Source organism: Carcharhinus amblyrhynchos, chromosome 7 (assembly GCF_965287045.1).
Source record: "Carcharhinus amblyrhynchos chromosome 7, sCarAmb.v2.hapA, whole genome shotgun sequence".
In the NCBI taxonomy this organism is placed as follows: domain Eukaryota; kingdom Metazoa; phylum Chordata; class Chondrichthyes; order Carcharhiniformes; family Carcharhinidae; genus Carcharhinus; species Carcharhinus amblyrhynchos.
In genome coordinates, this window is record NC_137330.1 from 23868770 (window position 1) to 23885082 (window position 16313).

Below are 16313 nucleotides of genomic sequence, written 5' to 3' on the forward strand. Positions count from 1 at the left end.
TCTTTTATTAAAGGATAGTTGAACTCTTGCTGCAGAAGGCCTGTGGGTTAAAACCCCTCCTCCATAGACTTGACACGCTCTCAAGGCGAGCACTTCAATGCAGCATTAAAGGGCTGCTGCGTTGCTGGAGGTGGTGGCTTAAGATGTGATCATTTAAGACCCCATCTGATATGTCCGGTGGATGTAAAAGATTCCCACACATTATTTCAAAGAACAGTCAGCAAGTTTAGTTTTCTGGTCAACATTTATCCCTCAATCAAGAGTTTGAAAAGATAATTTGGACATCTTTGTGTGAACTCACAGTGGACACATTCCTTAAAAATTAATTTATGTAACATGACCTTTGCTGGCTAGGCCAACATTTATTGTCTATCCCACGTTGCCCTGAGAAGGTGATGCCGTGCTTTCTTTTTGGGCTGCTGCAATTCCTATGGTGTACATACACGAACAGTGTTGTTAGGGAAGAAGTTTCAGGATTTTGACCCAATGGCAGTGGATATATGGTGATATTTCCAACTCAAGATGACATGTGACTTCGGCAGGAACTTCCAGGTGGTGGTGTCTCCATGTGTCGTCTGCCCTTGTTCTTCTGGTTAATTGCAGTCATAGGTTTGGAAGTTGCCTACTCAGGAGCTTTGGTGAGTTCCTTCAGTGTATCTTGTAGGTCGTGCACACGGCTGCCACTGTGTGTCGTAGCGCAGGGAGTGGATGTGGAAGAATCAAGCGGACTGCTTTGTCCTAGATGATGACAAGCTTCTTGCACTGCACTCATTCAAGCAAGTAGGAAGTATTCCATTACACTCTTGACTTGCACATTGTAGATGGAGGACAGGCTTTGGAGAACCAAGAGGTGAGTCACTCATCACAGGATTCCTAGCCCCTGACCTGCTGGCAAATCCAGTTCCGTTTCTGTTCAATGGTAACCCCTAGAATGTTGATAGTGGTGATTCAGTGATGATAATACCATTGAATGTCAAGGGATGATGGTTAGATACTCTGTTGTTGGAAACGGTCATTGCCTGGCACCCTCCTGATAAGACAGCTGGCAGCAATGGTGGTCGGACTTTACAATGAGTACAAGCTCTGAAGGAACTGATGTGAGAAAGTGCAGCACACTTCAAGGACCTGGCAAGGTAAGGATGTTTAACCATACCATACAACAGGAGGTGGTCTAAAATTGCAAATTGCAAACTTTAAACCGCCCAGCTGGTAGCACTGTTTGTACTTGCCCATGCCCCACACCTTACAGTATCTTGTATCACATTTTATTCACACTTATTCTCCAAGAGGACATTTATTCAAACTTCAAAAGAAATTGAACACAGCTAACATCATTCCACCTTCCAAGGGCTTCTAATTTGAAGTCATTTTAACAAATCATGGCCTTTACAATATTCAGGATAGATGCACGATGAATATACAGAAGTCCTTGGTGATCCTCAGGACTCTGGGAAATGCAATAAGTTCACTTTATCCTTAAAGTATGTTTATACACAATCTCCAGCCTAGAATGAAAGCTTGGGATATTTTAAGCCTTGGGCCTGTCATCTACCTGTCAGTGACCAGCTGCTAGTAAGTGATAAAGTCATGAGAAGGGGTATTTTTGGAGGTTTTTACAGGGGAGGGAAAGGGGCAAGCCTGGGGCTGAGGAAACCACTATCTTCCTTATAGGAACCAAAGGAGTACTCCTGCTAATATTTCTGCAAAGGAAAAATTTACACTACTTTAGGAGGGCTTCTTCTGTTCATAGGCCCACTTCAGGCTTCTGACACAGAAGGGCCCCAGTTCACATAAATTCATCTCTTTATGCCTTTGGAACCCTGATGGTTGTGGTCAGAAATGTTGCAAAAAAGGCTGGAACGAGTGGGTAAGTACCAGACTTATTTCCAACTGTCCACTTACCTGGTTTCCACGGGGTATTTGGCCCAACTAGTCTATGGACAGAATCTTGTGCCCTCTCGAGTGGCATGTTTGGAGGGAAGTGGACATTTTAATCAGGAAGGAAGATGGTGGGAGAGTACCAAACTGCCTGCCCATCTCTGTCATATTAAAGTCCAGAGTGGGAAGGCCTCCACCAATTGGGGTCTTTACGTGGACAATTAATGACCATTTTAAGACCTCATCTTGTTGCCGCTAATATTAATGTGGTTACCATAGAACCATAGAATTTCTACAGAACCAAAGAATCTCGAGTCTGCACTGACTCCCCGAAAGAGCACCTCCTGCCCATCCCCAAAATCCCATGCATTCACCATGGCCAATCTACCCAAGCTGCACATCCGTGGACACGAAGGGCATGGTCAACCTACCTAACCTGAACATCTTTGGATTGTGGGAGGAAACCAGAACACCCAGAGGAAACTCATTCAGACACAGGGAGCATGTGCAAACTCCACACAGACAGTTACTCTCCAGTGGCGCTGCTGAGTAATGAGTCATAGAATCGGAGTGCAGAAAGAGGCCACTTGGCCCATCGAGCCTGCACAGACAACAATCCCACCTAGGTCCCATCCCCGCAACCCAATGTATATTTACCCTCTCAATACCCCTGACACTAAGGGGCAATTCCACATGACCAGTCAACCTAACCTGCACATCTTTGGACTTTGAGAGGAAACCGGGGCACTCAGAGGAAATACACACAGATATAGGGAGAATGTACAAACTTCACACAGACAGTTCACCTGAGGCCGGAATTGAACCCGGGTCCTTGGCACTGTGAGGCAGCAGTGCTAACCACTATGCCACCATGCCACCTCGGATTAGCTGGTATCTCTCGGTGGGTGAGACTTTACACCTCTACCACCCCATTCTCCCCTCTCTTCTCCAAGCATCCTTGATCCTGGGGAAGGCCCATTAGTGCTTGGTTAAATGTCTGATTGGGATTTGATGCCCTGGGTCCTCCCCAAAGGAGTTGATGTAGGGCACCTACTGCTTCTCCAGCTGGCAGATGAGCCCCCTGTCATTTGCATTAAATACTGCTTGCAGTGCTTGTGCCAAATGTGCATGCTGCCCATGTTGTTCAGTACCAGTGAGAACAGTGACTATTTATGATCCCCGCGTCCAAAAACTGGGATGAGGAACTTCGAGCCTTATGTTCTTCCGAAAGTAAGTAAAAACAAAAAATATTGGCTATACAAATAAAATACCTCATCTAGTACAATCACAGTGATCTTCTTCAGTGAGTGCAATGATAGGAAATTCACCTTCATGTTTAATCAATAATTGCTATGTCAATAGGTTCATTATTAGTAAATGATGAAATGCATTGATGTTTCTCAGCTTATATTTCAGCTCAATGACCAGTTGTGTTAATCAAAGATATGAAGGACTCTGCAGCTGCTGTCCCTTACATTGTCGGTCTGTATTGGTCAGTTAATTCTTGATTTTTAAGATGACTCGTTCAATAAATTGACAGCAGACTATTCAGAAAGTAAGGGTTGTTTCGACAAATAACAAATGAGTTCACAATACCTTCTGGACTCATTTAAATCATCATCATCTGTCAAAAAAAAGCAATCTGCAAAGTCAGATCACCCACAAAGGAATACGCAACTCAACGGAAAGATTTTATGCTGCACTCGGTTACAAATGCGCATATGGATTGTAATGGACCTTTGCAAATAAATGCTGACTTAAGCTTGAAAATAATCTTCACCCATCAAATAAAAAGTCATTTACAAATTCAGAAAAGTCCACAAAGAACCTTGTGCCACTCATTTGTTGATCGATTTTGTCAATCACTTGATGAACGCCTCCATGAAGTATGACAAAGTAGATGAAACGAAACTGGCAGTCAATTCTTATTGGGAATGTTGAAGTTACTGGTCGCAGTTATGCAGGGAAAAAAGATAATTGGGGTTTTTATTGCTCTTCTTGATCAAATTGTGAACGTTACTTTTATCTTATTGTTGGTTCAGTAGTTTCAAAGGGTGGGATTCTCCAGCCGAGCACCCGGAAACTGGAAATTCCCACCCGAGGTCAATGTAATCCGCAGAATATTCTGACCCATCCGCTATAATTCCTGCACTGGGTGGGACAGGAGATTTCTGGCCAACGATTTGTTCGTTTTTGTATGTGTTATGATATTGTACCATTGCTGAACATCATACATAAATTAAAAAAAAACTACAAATCATCAAAGATCACAATCAATGTTTGGAGAGGATCTGACACAGGAATCTGCACTGGGAATTAATTTCCAAATTGCACTTTCCTAATTTTGAAAGTGTTGCTTCCCAGCAATGGTAGCCTGATATTGCATGGTATTCTGCATCATTTTACACATTGTTACAATCTCATCGGAGACCATTAACTTTTAAAAATAAATACATAATCCCAGCTATTTACAAATAAAATGAAGCCATGGTTTTAAACCTAAGATTTTTGTAACCCACAGGAATCACCAAAACAAGCACTATACACTATTATCTTACACTCAACTCCAGTAATAATGAGTTAAACATGAATTTACAGGCAAATTTTGGTTGAATATAAACTATGAATTGTGCATTTAATGGTACAATTAAGACAGATCTTATGAATTAGCTGAGCACTTCACTCAGATTTTGGTGATAATATTCAAAATCTTTTAAACTCAGTGGCTGCAGCAGTTTTCTTTCTACCTCTACCAGCTTCCGACAGGGATGGGCAGTCTGGATGTAGCAGCAATCTGCAAGAAGACAATACCCGTATACTGTTTCAGAGAAGAAGGACAGCAAATATTCAAGCGGCTGACAGAAGACGCATCTACATTTCATATGGTAGTAAGTGCTCTCAAAAGATACGCTTTTTGCTTTGACCCAATGTAATATCGAATGCTCCCAAGCGCCACCCTGCTGGGAATCTGAGGAGCTCCATTGAGGGATTCTTCTTATCCATGGTGTGTGTGGGGAGCGGGGGAAGGTAACCATGTGTTAATAGGGGGAGATTCCCCCATGTCTGTGGGGTATGTTTCTCTTTGTGCATGTGAGGGCAGAAGGGGTCACCATGTGCATGTGGAGGGCTCTTGTTTTGATCTTGGAAATCGAGGCATCCTTTAAAAACGGCCCCACCCATTCGAGATTCCTTACATTTCTGGCTTTTCCCACCCCCGCCTCAAGAGTTGGCAGTGTGGACAATGCCTGCAGGATTTTTCTGTATGGAATGCTGCACCATGTGGTGAGAAAAGCCAGCGAGCTGTACACTGTACACAGAGCCAGTACTCTGCTGAAAATGGAAAATTCTGCCCAGTGATTCTGCCAGTTTCACAAAATTTGGGATGGTTGCCAGTTGCATTTTGCCCTGAGGTGTCACAGGAGCTGAAATGACTAGAAAGCAGATAGTATCATCGAGCACATCAACTCATCACCGTGGATATCAAATCTAGTCCATTGCACGACACAAAAATTGCAATCTTAAACTGTGCGTGGATTTAAAACTGTCAATAAAGCTATCATACCAGACAAGAATCCACTTCCTACAATCCTTGAACTGTCAGCATCATTTTCAGTCTGAACTGGCTCTGCCACAAATAATGGCATTAACCCTGCAAAGTTTTGATCACGCGAATGCAATGGCAGACTGAACAATGAAAGCAAGCTTTTTTGTATGGAGCACACAAATTATGGCATAACTTCGTCATTAAAGTTACAGGAAATAATGGATAATGTGCTAGTGTGTATTGTAACCACATTATTATTTTAGCACAACTAATTTTCTTCTTCCAAAATGAAAAAAGCAAGGATTCCTCTTAGAACCAGACTAAAATTAAAGCGTTGAATTTCCTAGCATGTTTACAGGTCTCTATGGTATTTTTAGCTGTACAATATTATAATGACTGTGTAATCCTGCCAAAGCTCATAATGAAAAATTAAAACATGCCAGAATTACAGAACTTTTACAGTGCTGGAGGAGGCCACTTGAACAGTCGTGTCCATACCAGCTCTCCACGTGAGCAATGCACATAGTGCCATTCCCTCATTTTCTCCCCATAATCCTGCATAGTTTTCATTTTCAGATAAAAATCCAGTTCCCTCTTGAATGACTGGATTGAGCCCGCTTCCACCATACTCTCGGTCAACGCATTTCAGATCTGAACCACTTGTTCCATGAAGGTTTCTCCTCATGTCTCCATTAATACTTTTGCAGTTATTTTGAATCTGTGTCCTCTGGTTCTCGATCCTTCCATCATTGGGAACAGTTATTTCCAATCTACTCTGCCCTGACTCCTCATGACTTTAATACCTCAATCAAATATCCTGTCAACCTTCCTTTCTCTGAGGAAAAAAACTAACTTCACCAACCTATCTCCAAAATTGAAGTTCTTCATCGCTGGAACCATTCTTGTGAATAAGGGTAGCTAATTTCTATTTTCCACTCAAAATGTTGTACACCTAGACATGAATTAAATCTGTGTTTATACATTACCATTGCAAGAAGGGAGAACTCTATTCCAGACTGGCTTTCCATCCTCCCCAATGATGCATGTGATTGTAGCAACATTTGCTAACTGGTAGCCAGGATCACAATGATAGGTAACAGTGGAACTGAGTTTAAAATCCAAGCCAATGCGTGTCCCATTCATTATGTTCCCAGGGTCAAAACATGCTTCTCGTGGTTTCTCTATAAAAAAAAAGCAAAACATCACAAAAGGGAAACATTTTAATTGAATGGAAATTAACAAACAACTAAAAACTTTAAATATTCAGTTGTTCATGTTATGGTCTCAGCTGATGTTAATACTGGACAAGTCAGATCCCAGAATAAAACCTGGCTTGATACATTCTCACGTTTTTATGAGAAAACATGAAATAAAGTTACTGAACAAATTCACAGGAGTCTGATGAACTTTTTAAAACAAAGAATAAAACAATTATTAAACAAGAAAAAAAATGAACTGTATTACACCAAAAAAAAGAGTTGGAAAGATTTCAAATCTCAACGCAACAAAATGATTCAATCACACATTCCTTCAGCCCAGCAACATCTGTACAGACATATAAATTTGGAAAGAGAAAACAATTCACAATCATCTACCTTATAACCAATAATCAGTGTCTGAGGCGCATACAAATTATCAGACAAGCTGTGGTCAAACACCACACACCTAAGTAAATACCAGATGCAACCAAAGTAGATTCCCTGGATGTCTTAACAGTTCACCTAGACATTCGTCACATCATAAGCCAACCAATTTCTGAAACCTTGACTTGTGTGTGACATTTTCAATCCTTACTTTTGAAGAACAAGCCTTGGGATTCTCACCAAATGTCGCTCGCACTGGGGTGTGTCTGATAAGGATCTACCCCCAGAGTTTCAGCTTGCCTTCTGAAATTCCTTTCTTCTGGATCTCTGAGTACACTCATACTTCACCTTCCAAGACAATCTCAGTTCTCCGGTTGTGCCAAGCAGAGCTCCATTGCTCCAAAAAGTCACCAACCTTTAGCTGCTTCCTCCAATCTTCAGGGCTTTTCTCAAACACTTTACATCTGGGGCCACGTTCTAATCCCTGTCTTTGCTTCTGCCTGGGACTTTTTTCTGGGTCCTCTTTCCATCCCACTCACTGGTCTGGGACTTGCTCCCTGTCCTTTTCCCAGTATCCTGTTCCCTGGGATGCCTTCTGTCAAATGGTGCGATGGTCCAGATCACCTAACCTGCACTTTAGTGCCATCTCACTTCCTCTGTTCTGCACAGGTGGACAGGGCTAGTTCCTTGCCTGAAGGATGGCAAAAAACACCACCACTTCTCAGTTGATTCATGCACAAAAGCCCTGAGGCCCACTGGAAACTGTACTTCCTAAACTGTTGATTCAAAACCACAGTAAGTGTCGGATTTTTTTTCATTAACTGCAGACTCTGGAGGAATGGCTCCAGTGGACAAGGATTAAACATATGGACATAACTATGCAGAGCAGGAGTTGGCCAGTTAGGCCCTGAAGCCTGCTCAGCCATTTGGTTAGTTGATGCTTGATCTGACTGTTGCCTCAGCTCTACTTTCCGGTCTACTCCTATTCCTTTGAATCTATTTCACTCAACCTTTAAATGTTCAATGGCCCTCATTTTACTGTAGTCTGGGGAAGAGAATTCCACAGATTAATGATCTTCCAAGAGCAAACAGTTGTCATCTCCATCTTAAGTGATAAACTCCTTATTTTTAAACTGTGTCACTTGAGTTTGAGTCTCTCCCCACAAGGAGAAACATCCTCTTAGCATCCACCCTGGAACGTCAATGTTCCGATCTGACCACCTGCCCAATGTTTCCTCATGAGATGACACAACCACCACTGCTCCTCTCGCCAGCCTCGCACCCTGCCAGTTTATTTCACTCCAACTGGGTTTAGATAGCTCCCCACTTCCGGGAGCTAGTGGTCCGACCCTATTGGAGTGAAGAGGGAAATTGCACCACCACCCACCGCCTGCCCCCTAGACATGGCTTCTCTGGCAGTGCCAGCTTGTGCCCCCAGCACTGCCCAAAGGACACCGTGTCAGCGCTCAGGGGACACCTTGGCATTGCTCATCAGGCATGAGGCAATGCCAAAGTGGCAATTGGTGGGGGGGTGTCAGTTTCACTGCCGCTCTGCATTGGGATTGATGATGGCAAGTGGGAGACCAGCAACCAGGGCGGGCTGGGGGTTGGTCAGCTGGGGGATCACGATTAGCCTGCCAGGGGAGGTTGGCACTGCGGGTGACTGGGGACTGGAGATCGGGGCAGGCCTGACAGGGAAGGGGTGACCTGCCAAGTGATGTACAAACTCCGACTACCTTTATCAATACTTTTGGATCGCTTTCACTCATAGTGTTAATTTTTCCCTGTTATTTTTAGCCACTTTTTGCTGTTGGTTAAATTCTGTCCCATCATTTGACCTGCCATAAATCTTTGCAGAACTGTACGATTTTTCTTTCAACTTGATACTATATTTCACTTTCTCAGTTAGCTGTGGATTGTGCATTCTTCTCTCCTTCTTCTCCACTCTTCTCCTCTTCTTCTCACTGGAATGTATCTTTGCTGAGTGTTATGAAATAGCTCCTTAAATGTCTGCCTCTGCATTTCTAATTTTCTACCTTTTAACCTAATTCCCAATTTCATTTTAAGCCAGCTCTCTTTTCATAGTTCAGCAATTGTTTTAATTTAAGTCTCAAATACTAATCTTAGACCTGCTTTTTTCACCCTCAAGCTGACACAAAATGTAATCGTGTTACAATCACTGCAACCTTGAGGCTCCTTTACTACAAGATCATTAAATAACCCTGCTTCATTGCACATTATCAGGTCTAATATAGCGTGCTCACTGGGTGACTCTAGAACATGCTGCTCCAAGAAATTGTCTGTAAAACACTTTAAAAACTCACATTCGCCAATCTGATCTGTCCAATCGACATGTAAATTAGTATCGTTATTATTATTGCAGTACCTTTCATACAAGCTCCCATTATTTCTTCCTGTATATTCCATCCTATAGTGCAGTTACTGTTCGGAGACCTATAAGCTGCTCCCACAAGTGACTTTTTACCTTTGCTGTACCAAAACCACCTAAACCTCTTCTACATTTTGATCTTTAGAACCACGATCTCTCCCAGTCTTGGACTGTCATCCTTAATCAACAGAGACTCCCAACATCTTTTCTGAGATTTCTAACCTTCTGAAATGTCAAGTAGCTTGAATAGTATAAATAATGCATGGTTGCTTCAATTAAACTTGATTTGTATTTAGAAAATGGTACAAATCCGGGTAAATATGGCAGTAGTGTCACATCCAAACATGGTTTTCCTATTCTTCATAATCTCGAAATAAAATGTAACCTCCAGAAGCTGACAAATACTTACGTTGACATACAAACATTTAAGAAATTGAAATCAGAAGTGTTTGTAGAGATGAGGAACTGAAATTTGTTTAAAACACAAGATTTTTTCCAACAACCCACTTCTTTTAAATGAATATACTTCAAATGGAAGTTGCTGCTTAAAGTTACGGGATCTAAAGATGGGTTCAGCATTTAAACCATTAACCAGATAGTAAGGACACCAGTACCTTTATAATCAATGGCAAATCCTGCCATGCTGACAGAGGCATCACTGCGAAAGGCCAGGAATAGGCTATTGCCACTGCTTTCTATTCTCTCGGGGGATTGTGATCCTTGAAAGCTGCCAATTAGAGGGCTGTTGGAATCTTCCCCTTCATAAATATGAAGAAAGTCATAGCTGGGCTCCATATGGAAACTAAAAGAAAATGAATAAGAGCAAAAGGAAGTAAGGTTGAAATACTGATTTTGGTATAATTCACCATAAACATAGGGCTTGAATACTTAGCGTGCCTTTGCAGCAACGTACAAGGCTGTAACTTCCAATCAAGTGGCAACTAAGTTGGGTACATGCTCTGCTCGAAAATGCTTATGTTGAAATCCAGCCAATCCTAGCTCACTTGACCTTCCTGCTCAGGCCGGCCAAGACCAGGCATTGGAATGCACCTCCGGGCCTGCATGTCAAGGAATGTAGGGTCAAAGGTGAGTAAGTCATGGCTTCTTTTTATAGCACGAGTTGCCTTAATCCAGGTAAGTTTAAAAGTCCAGCCAGATTTAAAGGTCTTTGACAAGGTAAGTGTACAAGATAAGTGGGTAGAACTTGTGGGGGAGTTTGGGCCAGGTCTTAGGAGCAAAGTGGTGGGGAACATGGGGGTGGGGGAGCGAGCCTTGGGGGATTTGACGTGTTTGGGGGCTTGTGGTGGGCTCGTGGGAGTGTCGATGTGGTTCTGTACAATCATTACCCAGAAGCTAAAAGTGGTTTAAATTCTTTTAACTTTCCTAGGTAACAACTGATGTTAAAATCATCCAAAGTTGGTGACTTAAATCACATTATTCAGGTTGTTCCCAATGCAGGGTAATTGCTAATTGAAAATTTGCACCTTCCAAGTATTTTTTTTAAATTAATTCATGGGGTATGGGCAGCATTTATTGCCCATCCCTAATTGCCCTTGGAGGGCAGTTGAGACTCAACCATATTACTGTAGCCCTGAAGTCACATGTAAGCCGGACAAGTAAGGACGGCAGGTTTTCTTCCCAAAAGGACATTCGTGAGCCAGATGGGTTTTTCTGACGATTGATAAAATGGTTTTATGATCACCAATAGATTTTTAATTCCAGATTATTTTCATGGAATTCAAATTCCACCATCTGCCATGATGGAATTTGAACCCGGGTTCCCACAGCATTCACTGAGTTTCTGGATGAATAGTCCTGCAATAGTACCACTCGGTTATCACCTCCCCATTACTGTGCAAATCTTACCTGGGGACCACTGGAGTGGGGGAGCGGGGGATATTCCCCATTCCATCTTTAGGGTCCCCCACCCCACGCACCACAGAAATGACATCCCGGAACTCAGAAGTTATAACCTATGGAATGCAATTCTGCAGCATGATATTGAAGTGAGAAAGACTTTGGAGTTACCTTTTAAATATCAGTGCTATGACATAGTCCGGATTGACTTTAATCCTCCAGTCACATTCTTTCCCATGAGGATATGGTTGAGGGTAGTTAGGCGATAAAATGACACCTGCAGGGCCTGTCAGATTCCCTCCGCAGGCAGCTGTCACAACAAGAAATAAAACGGAAAATGAAAGAGTCTTCTGCTCACTCAAACTGAAGGAACATTGATGGAGACAGTGAAGTTTTGCTGGTTTACTTTCAAACAACAGTAAATTAATTACAATGTGCTATGTAGTATTCACCAAAAGACTGTTTAGAACAGCATCATTGATAGCAAAGCACATAAAATTACCCGAGGGCTTTATGTCAACCGGGTCCCTGTTATTTCTCGTTTCTCTTTTACGCCAAACATAGTTCCTTACATGCACTTCTGAAACACTGCCACTTAAAGCTACTGCTTTACTTAGGGGTGCCTGCAGGCACTGATGCAAGAGAGGTACAAGAAGCAATTATGCTTCATTTGTGCTTGCAAAGGTTGTATCTGCCAAAGTGGTGCCAAAGCAGCTTCCCCTGAAACAGGGAGAATCACAGCATATGACAAAAAGCATTACGTGCTTCTCAGCTGTCTTGCAGCACTCCACATCGCACAGAAACTCAGAGCACGCAGTGCAGACAGTGTGTTCCACCTGGTTGCACACACTGAAATCTAATTATTGACACATTTCTACCTGTAAAACAGACCATTTTTAAACACACTGTGGCCTGTCACCATAACCCATTCTGCTTTTTGTAATCCTGGATAGCACGCTTCTTCACAATGATCTTGTTAGAAGTGATCAAATTCATCAATCACCTCATGATTTATTAGGCAAGTGTGCTGTATGCCTTCTTGACTACCTTATCCAGCTGTGTTGCCACTTTCAGTGATCGGTGGACATGTGCGCCCAGATTTCTGTCTGTCACTACTCCTAAGGTTCTACCATTTACTGTATAATTCCTTCATGTATCGGACCTTCCAAAATGCATTACCTCACATTTGTCCGGATTAAACTCCACCTGCCATTTCTCCGCCGAAGTCTCCAATCATATTTTGCATATTTTGCTGTATCCTCTGACAATCCTCTTCACTATTCTCAACTTCACTAATTTTTGAGTCATCTGCGAACTTACTAATCAAATCAGCTACATTTTCCTCCAAATCTTTTAAATATACTAGGGTGCGGAAAAGATTGACCAGGATGTTGCCTGGTATGGAGGGCATTAGCGATGAGGAGAGGTTGGAGAAACTTGGTTTGATCTCACTGGAATGATGGAGGTTGAGGGCGACCTGATAGAAGTCTCTAAAATTATGAGAGGCATGGACAAAGTGGATAGTCAGAATCTTTTTCCCAGAGTGGTAGAGTCTATTACTAGGGGGCACAGGTTTAAGGTGCGAGGGGCAAGGTTTAAAGGAGATGTATGAGGCAGATTTTTTATACAGAGCTTAGTGGGTTCCTGGAACTCGTTACCGGGGGTGGTAGTGGAAGCGAGTACGATAGTGACTTGAGACATCTTGACAAATACATGAATAGGATGAGAATAGAGGGATATGGTCGCTGGAAAGGTAGGGGGTTTTAATTCAGTTGGGCAACATGGTTGGTGTAAGCTTGGAAGGCCAAAGGGCCTGTTCCTGTGCTGTAATTTTCTTTGTTCTTTGTATTGCTACCTTCTGTCTTCTATGCTCAAGCCAGTTTTGTATCCATCTTGCCAACTCTCCTCTGATCTCAGATGACTTCGCCTTTCATAGCTTGTCAAAGGCTTTACTGAAGTCCATACAAAGAACATCCACTGCCTTTCTGTCATCTATCATCTTTGTCAGTTCCTCGAAAAACTTGATCAAGTTAGTAAAGCACGACCTCCCCTTCACAAAATTATGCTCTCACTAATAAGTCGACTTGTTTCCAAATGTGAGTACAACCTGTCTCTAAGTCTCTTTTCCAATAATTTCTCTGCCATTGACATAAGGCTCACCAGCATATAATTTCCTGGATTATCCCTGTTGTCCTTCTTAAACAATGGAAAAATATTAGCTATTCTCCAGTTCTCTGGAACTTCACCTGTGGCCAATCAGGATACAAAGATTTCTGTCATGGCCCCAGCAATTTCCTCCCTTGCCTTCCTCAGTATTTGGGGGTAGATCCCATCAGACCCTGGGAACTTATCTATGATGGAAACAACACAGCAAAACGTCTGTACTTTATGGAAGAAAATTGAGAGTAAGTGGAACTTATGTTGTAGAATAGCTGATTAAAATGCAAGGCATGCCTGTTAATAATTGTTGGGGAAAATTAGATGGGGCTACATTTCAGTTTCAGTGGGGTTGCAAAATATGTCAAGATCGTGGAACTTCCTTGCTAACAATACTATGGGTGTACCTACACTTCATGGACTGCAATGATTCAAGAAGGTAATTTATCACTGTCTTCTCAAGGGCAATTAGAGATGGACAGTAAATACTGACCGAGCCAGCAATGTTTGCATCCCATAAATTAATTGTGGTGATTGTCCCTTTAAGGGCGATACTGCAGATGATAGTCACCTAGCTTGGGGGACCAACTGGGACGAGAGTGGTTAATCACCCCAGAGGTTGAAGTCCTCTCTTTGGCAACAGATACCTAGATGATTAGCCTCCGTATAGTTTCTCTTTATTAATAAATATCCTATGAGTTCCTGACTAATTCCATGCCAATGCATCATTATGGGAATTTTCAAAATATATGGAATTGAATCAACCAGCCATTATACAACCTGTTTTCATTTCCATTGATTTCAATGGGTAACCAGTCTGTCACGACCAATTCTGTACATCCACCGAAATTAAATTTTACTCCCTTGCTGTTTGTCAAACCTGCAGTTAGGGGACTCAGGTTATATCTGAGATGAATTTTGTCCTCAGGCAAGTGGAAGTGTCAAAAGCCTGAATCCAGAAATGGCATCCTGATCATTCTTTTTTTAAAAGCTTCATATGTGCTTTCAATTTCAGGGATCCTTTGATGGTTCCACTTTTTTGCAATACAATAAGAGATTTAGTACCATTCAGAACTGCTCATAAATTGTACGTTTGATGTTCCTGGGGATTTTAGACAAATTTGTGGTAGCCAGGCTGCAAATCACACGGTGCTGGACACACAAAGGGATTTTGTGGGATTAGTGATAGTATAATACGCCATGCCAATCACTGGTCTGAAAGAAAATCTCGCCGGATGTCCCCAGCAAACATACATCAATTAGCAGTCTAATGAATGGCACAATGCACCATTCTATGATTGAGCCATGATCATCTCACAAGTAGAGGCATATAGTTTCAGATGTTTACTTAAGCCAGTGGTGAGATTGGATGGAAAACAAGGAAGTGCTGGCTTCTCACCATGCTCTGCAGGAATCAGAAAAGATGCTAGTTAAGTAGGAGATTGTGGGGGTTGAGACAGATTTGGAAATCTTGGCAAGGGTACGGGGAGTTTTGGAGTTGGTGGTACATGGGCCATAGGGGCAAGTAATCACAAAGTGCTTCAAGAAGTTTGTGTATTGGGCCCAGAGAAAACATTTTTGTTCCTAGTCGTCCGCAAACACAACTATGGATACACTTTCCTCATGGATGTGGTTTTTCCCACCTCTTTTTACCTGCAAGGATTCCTCAGCCCCAGGGAACCAAGAGAGAATGGAATGAAAAATAAATCTTGTTCAAATATGGATACGCACCCTCTTTACAAGATTTAACTGACAGCTGCCTCCTGAGTTCCATTGGCCATTCACTCCTTGATCCATCTCTGACAAAACTAGGTTTGGGAAATTGGCTGGATTGGGTTGGATTTTAACCTCCCACAGGCCTGTCCCTGTGGATCAAATACCTCCCTACAATTCTTATTTTAATTTTCACTGCCATTTCTCACAAGTTACAAAATAGACAGTGCCCCTGATCTTTCCCTGGAACTTATCCCACTTCTCCATTCCTCCTTCACAGTGTTGAATTGATTTATTATTGTCACATGTATTAACATACAGGTGAAAAGTATTGTTTTTTGCACGCTCTCCAGACAAAGTATATTATTCATAGAGAAGGAAACGAGAGTGTAGAATGTTGTGTTACAGTCATAACTAGGGTGCAGAGAAAGATCAATTTAATGTAAAGTAAGTCCATTCAAAAGTCTGATAGCAGCAGGGAAGAAGCTGTTCTTGAGTTGGTTGGTACGGGACCTCAGACCTGCGTATCTTTTTCCAGACAGAAAAAGTTGGAAGAAAGAATCTCCAGGATGAGTGGCGTCCTTAATTATGCTGGCTGTTTTGCCAAGGTAGCAGGAAGTGTAGAGTGTCAATGGATGGGAAACTGGTTTGCGTGATGGATTGGAGTATGTTCACAATCTTTTATTGTTCCTTGCGCTCCAAGCTGTGACTCAACCAGAAAGAAAGCTTCCTATGGTGCATCTATAAATGTTGGTGAGAGTTGTAGCTGACATGCCAAATTTCCCTAGTCTTCTGAGAAAGTAGAGGCATTGGCAGCATGGGGGACCAGGTAGGATGCTGGTGATCTGGACAACTGAAAACTTGAAGCTCTCAACCCTTTCTACTTTGTCCTCATTGATGTAGACAGGGGCATGTTCTCCTTTATGTTTCCTGAAGTCGATGACATTCTCCATTTTGTTGACATTGAGGGAGAGATTACTGTTGCCACACCACTTCACCAGATTCTCTATCTCATTCTTGTGCTCTGTCTCATCATTATTTGAGATCCGACCCAGTATGGTGGTGTCATCAGCAAACTTCACAGTCAAATTGGAGAGGAATTTGGCCACTCAGTCACAGGTGTATAAGCATTAATGGAAGATTACTTGTGACTAATAAATAAACTTCCACCATAACTTTGCTGAAAGAACAA

General features: G+C 42.2%; 1 protein-coding gene across 1 annotated transcript in view; it reads right to left on the minus strand.

Annotated features, from left to right (window-relative positions):
• The window catches only part of LOC145345358 (CUB and sushi domain-containing protein 1-like), a 1850124-nt gene that overhangs the window by 366574 nt on the left and 1467237 nt on the right, over window positions 1-16313 (minus strand). The window contains exons 27-29 of the mRNA XM_080193174.1: window positions 11423-11561; window positions 10009-10196; window positions 6409-6603 (exon numbers count right to left, since the gene is read on the minus strand). Of these exons, the coding sequence (XP_080049300.1) occupies window positions 6409-6603; window positions 10009-10196; window positions 11423-11561 (522 nt within the window). The remainder of the gene's footprint in view (window positions 1-6408; window positions 6604-10008; window positions 10197-11422; window positions 11562-16313) is intronic.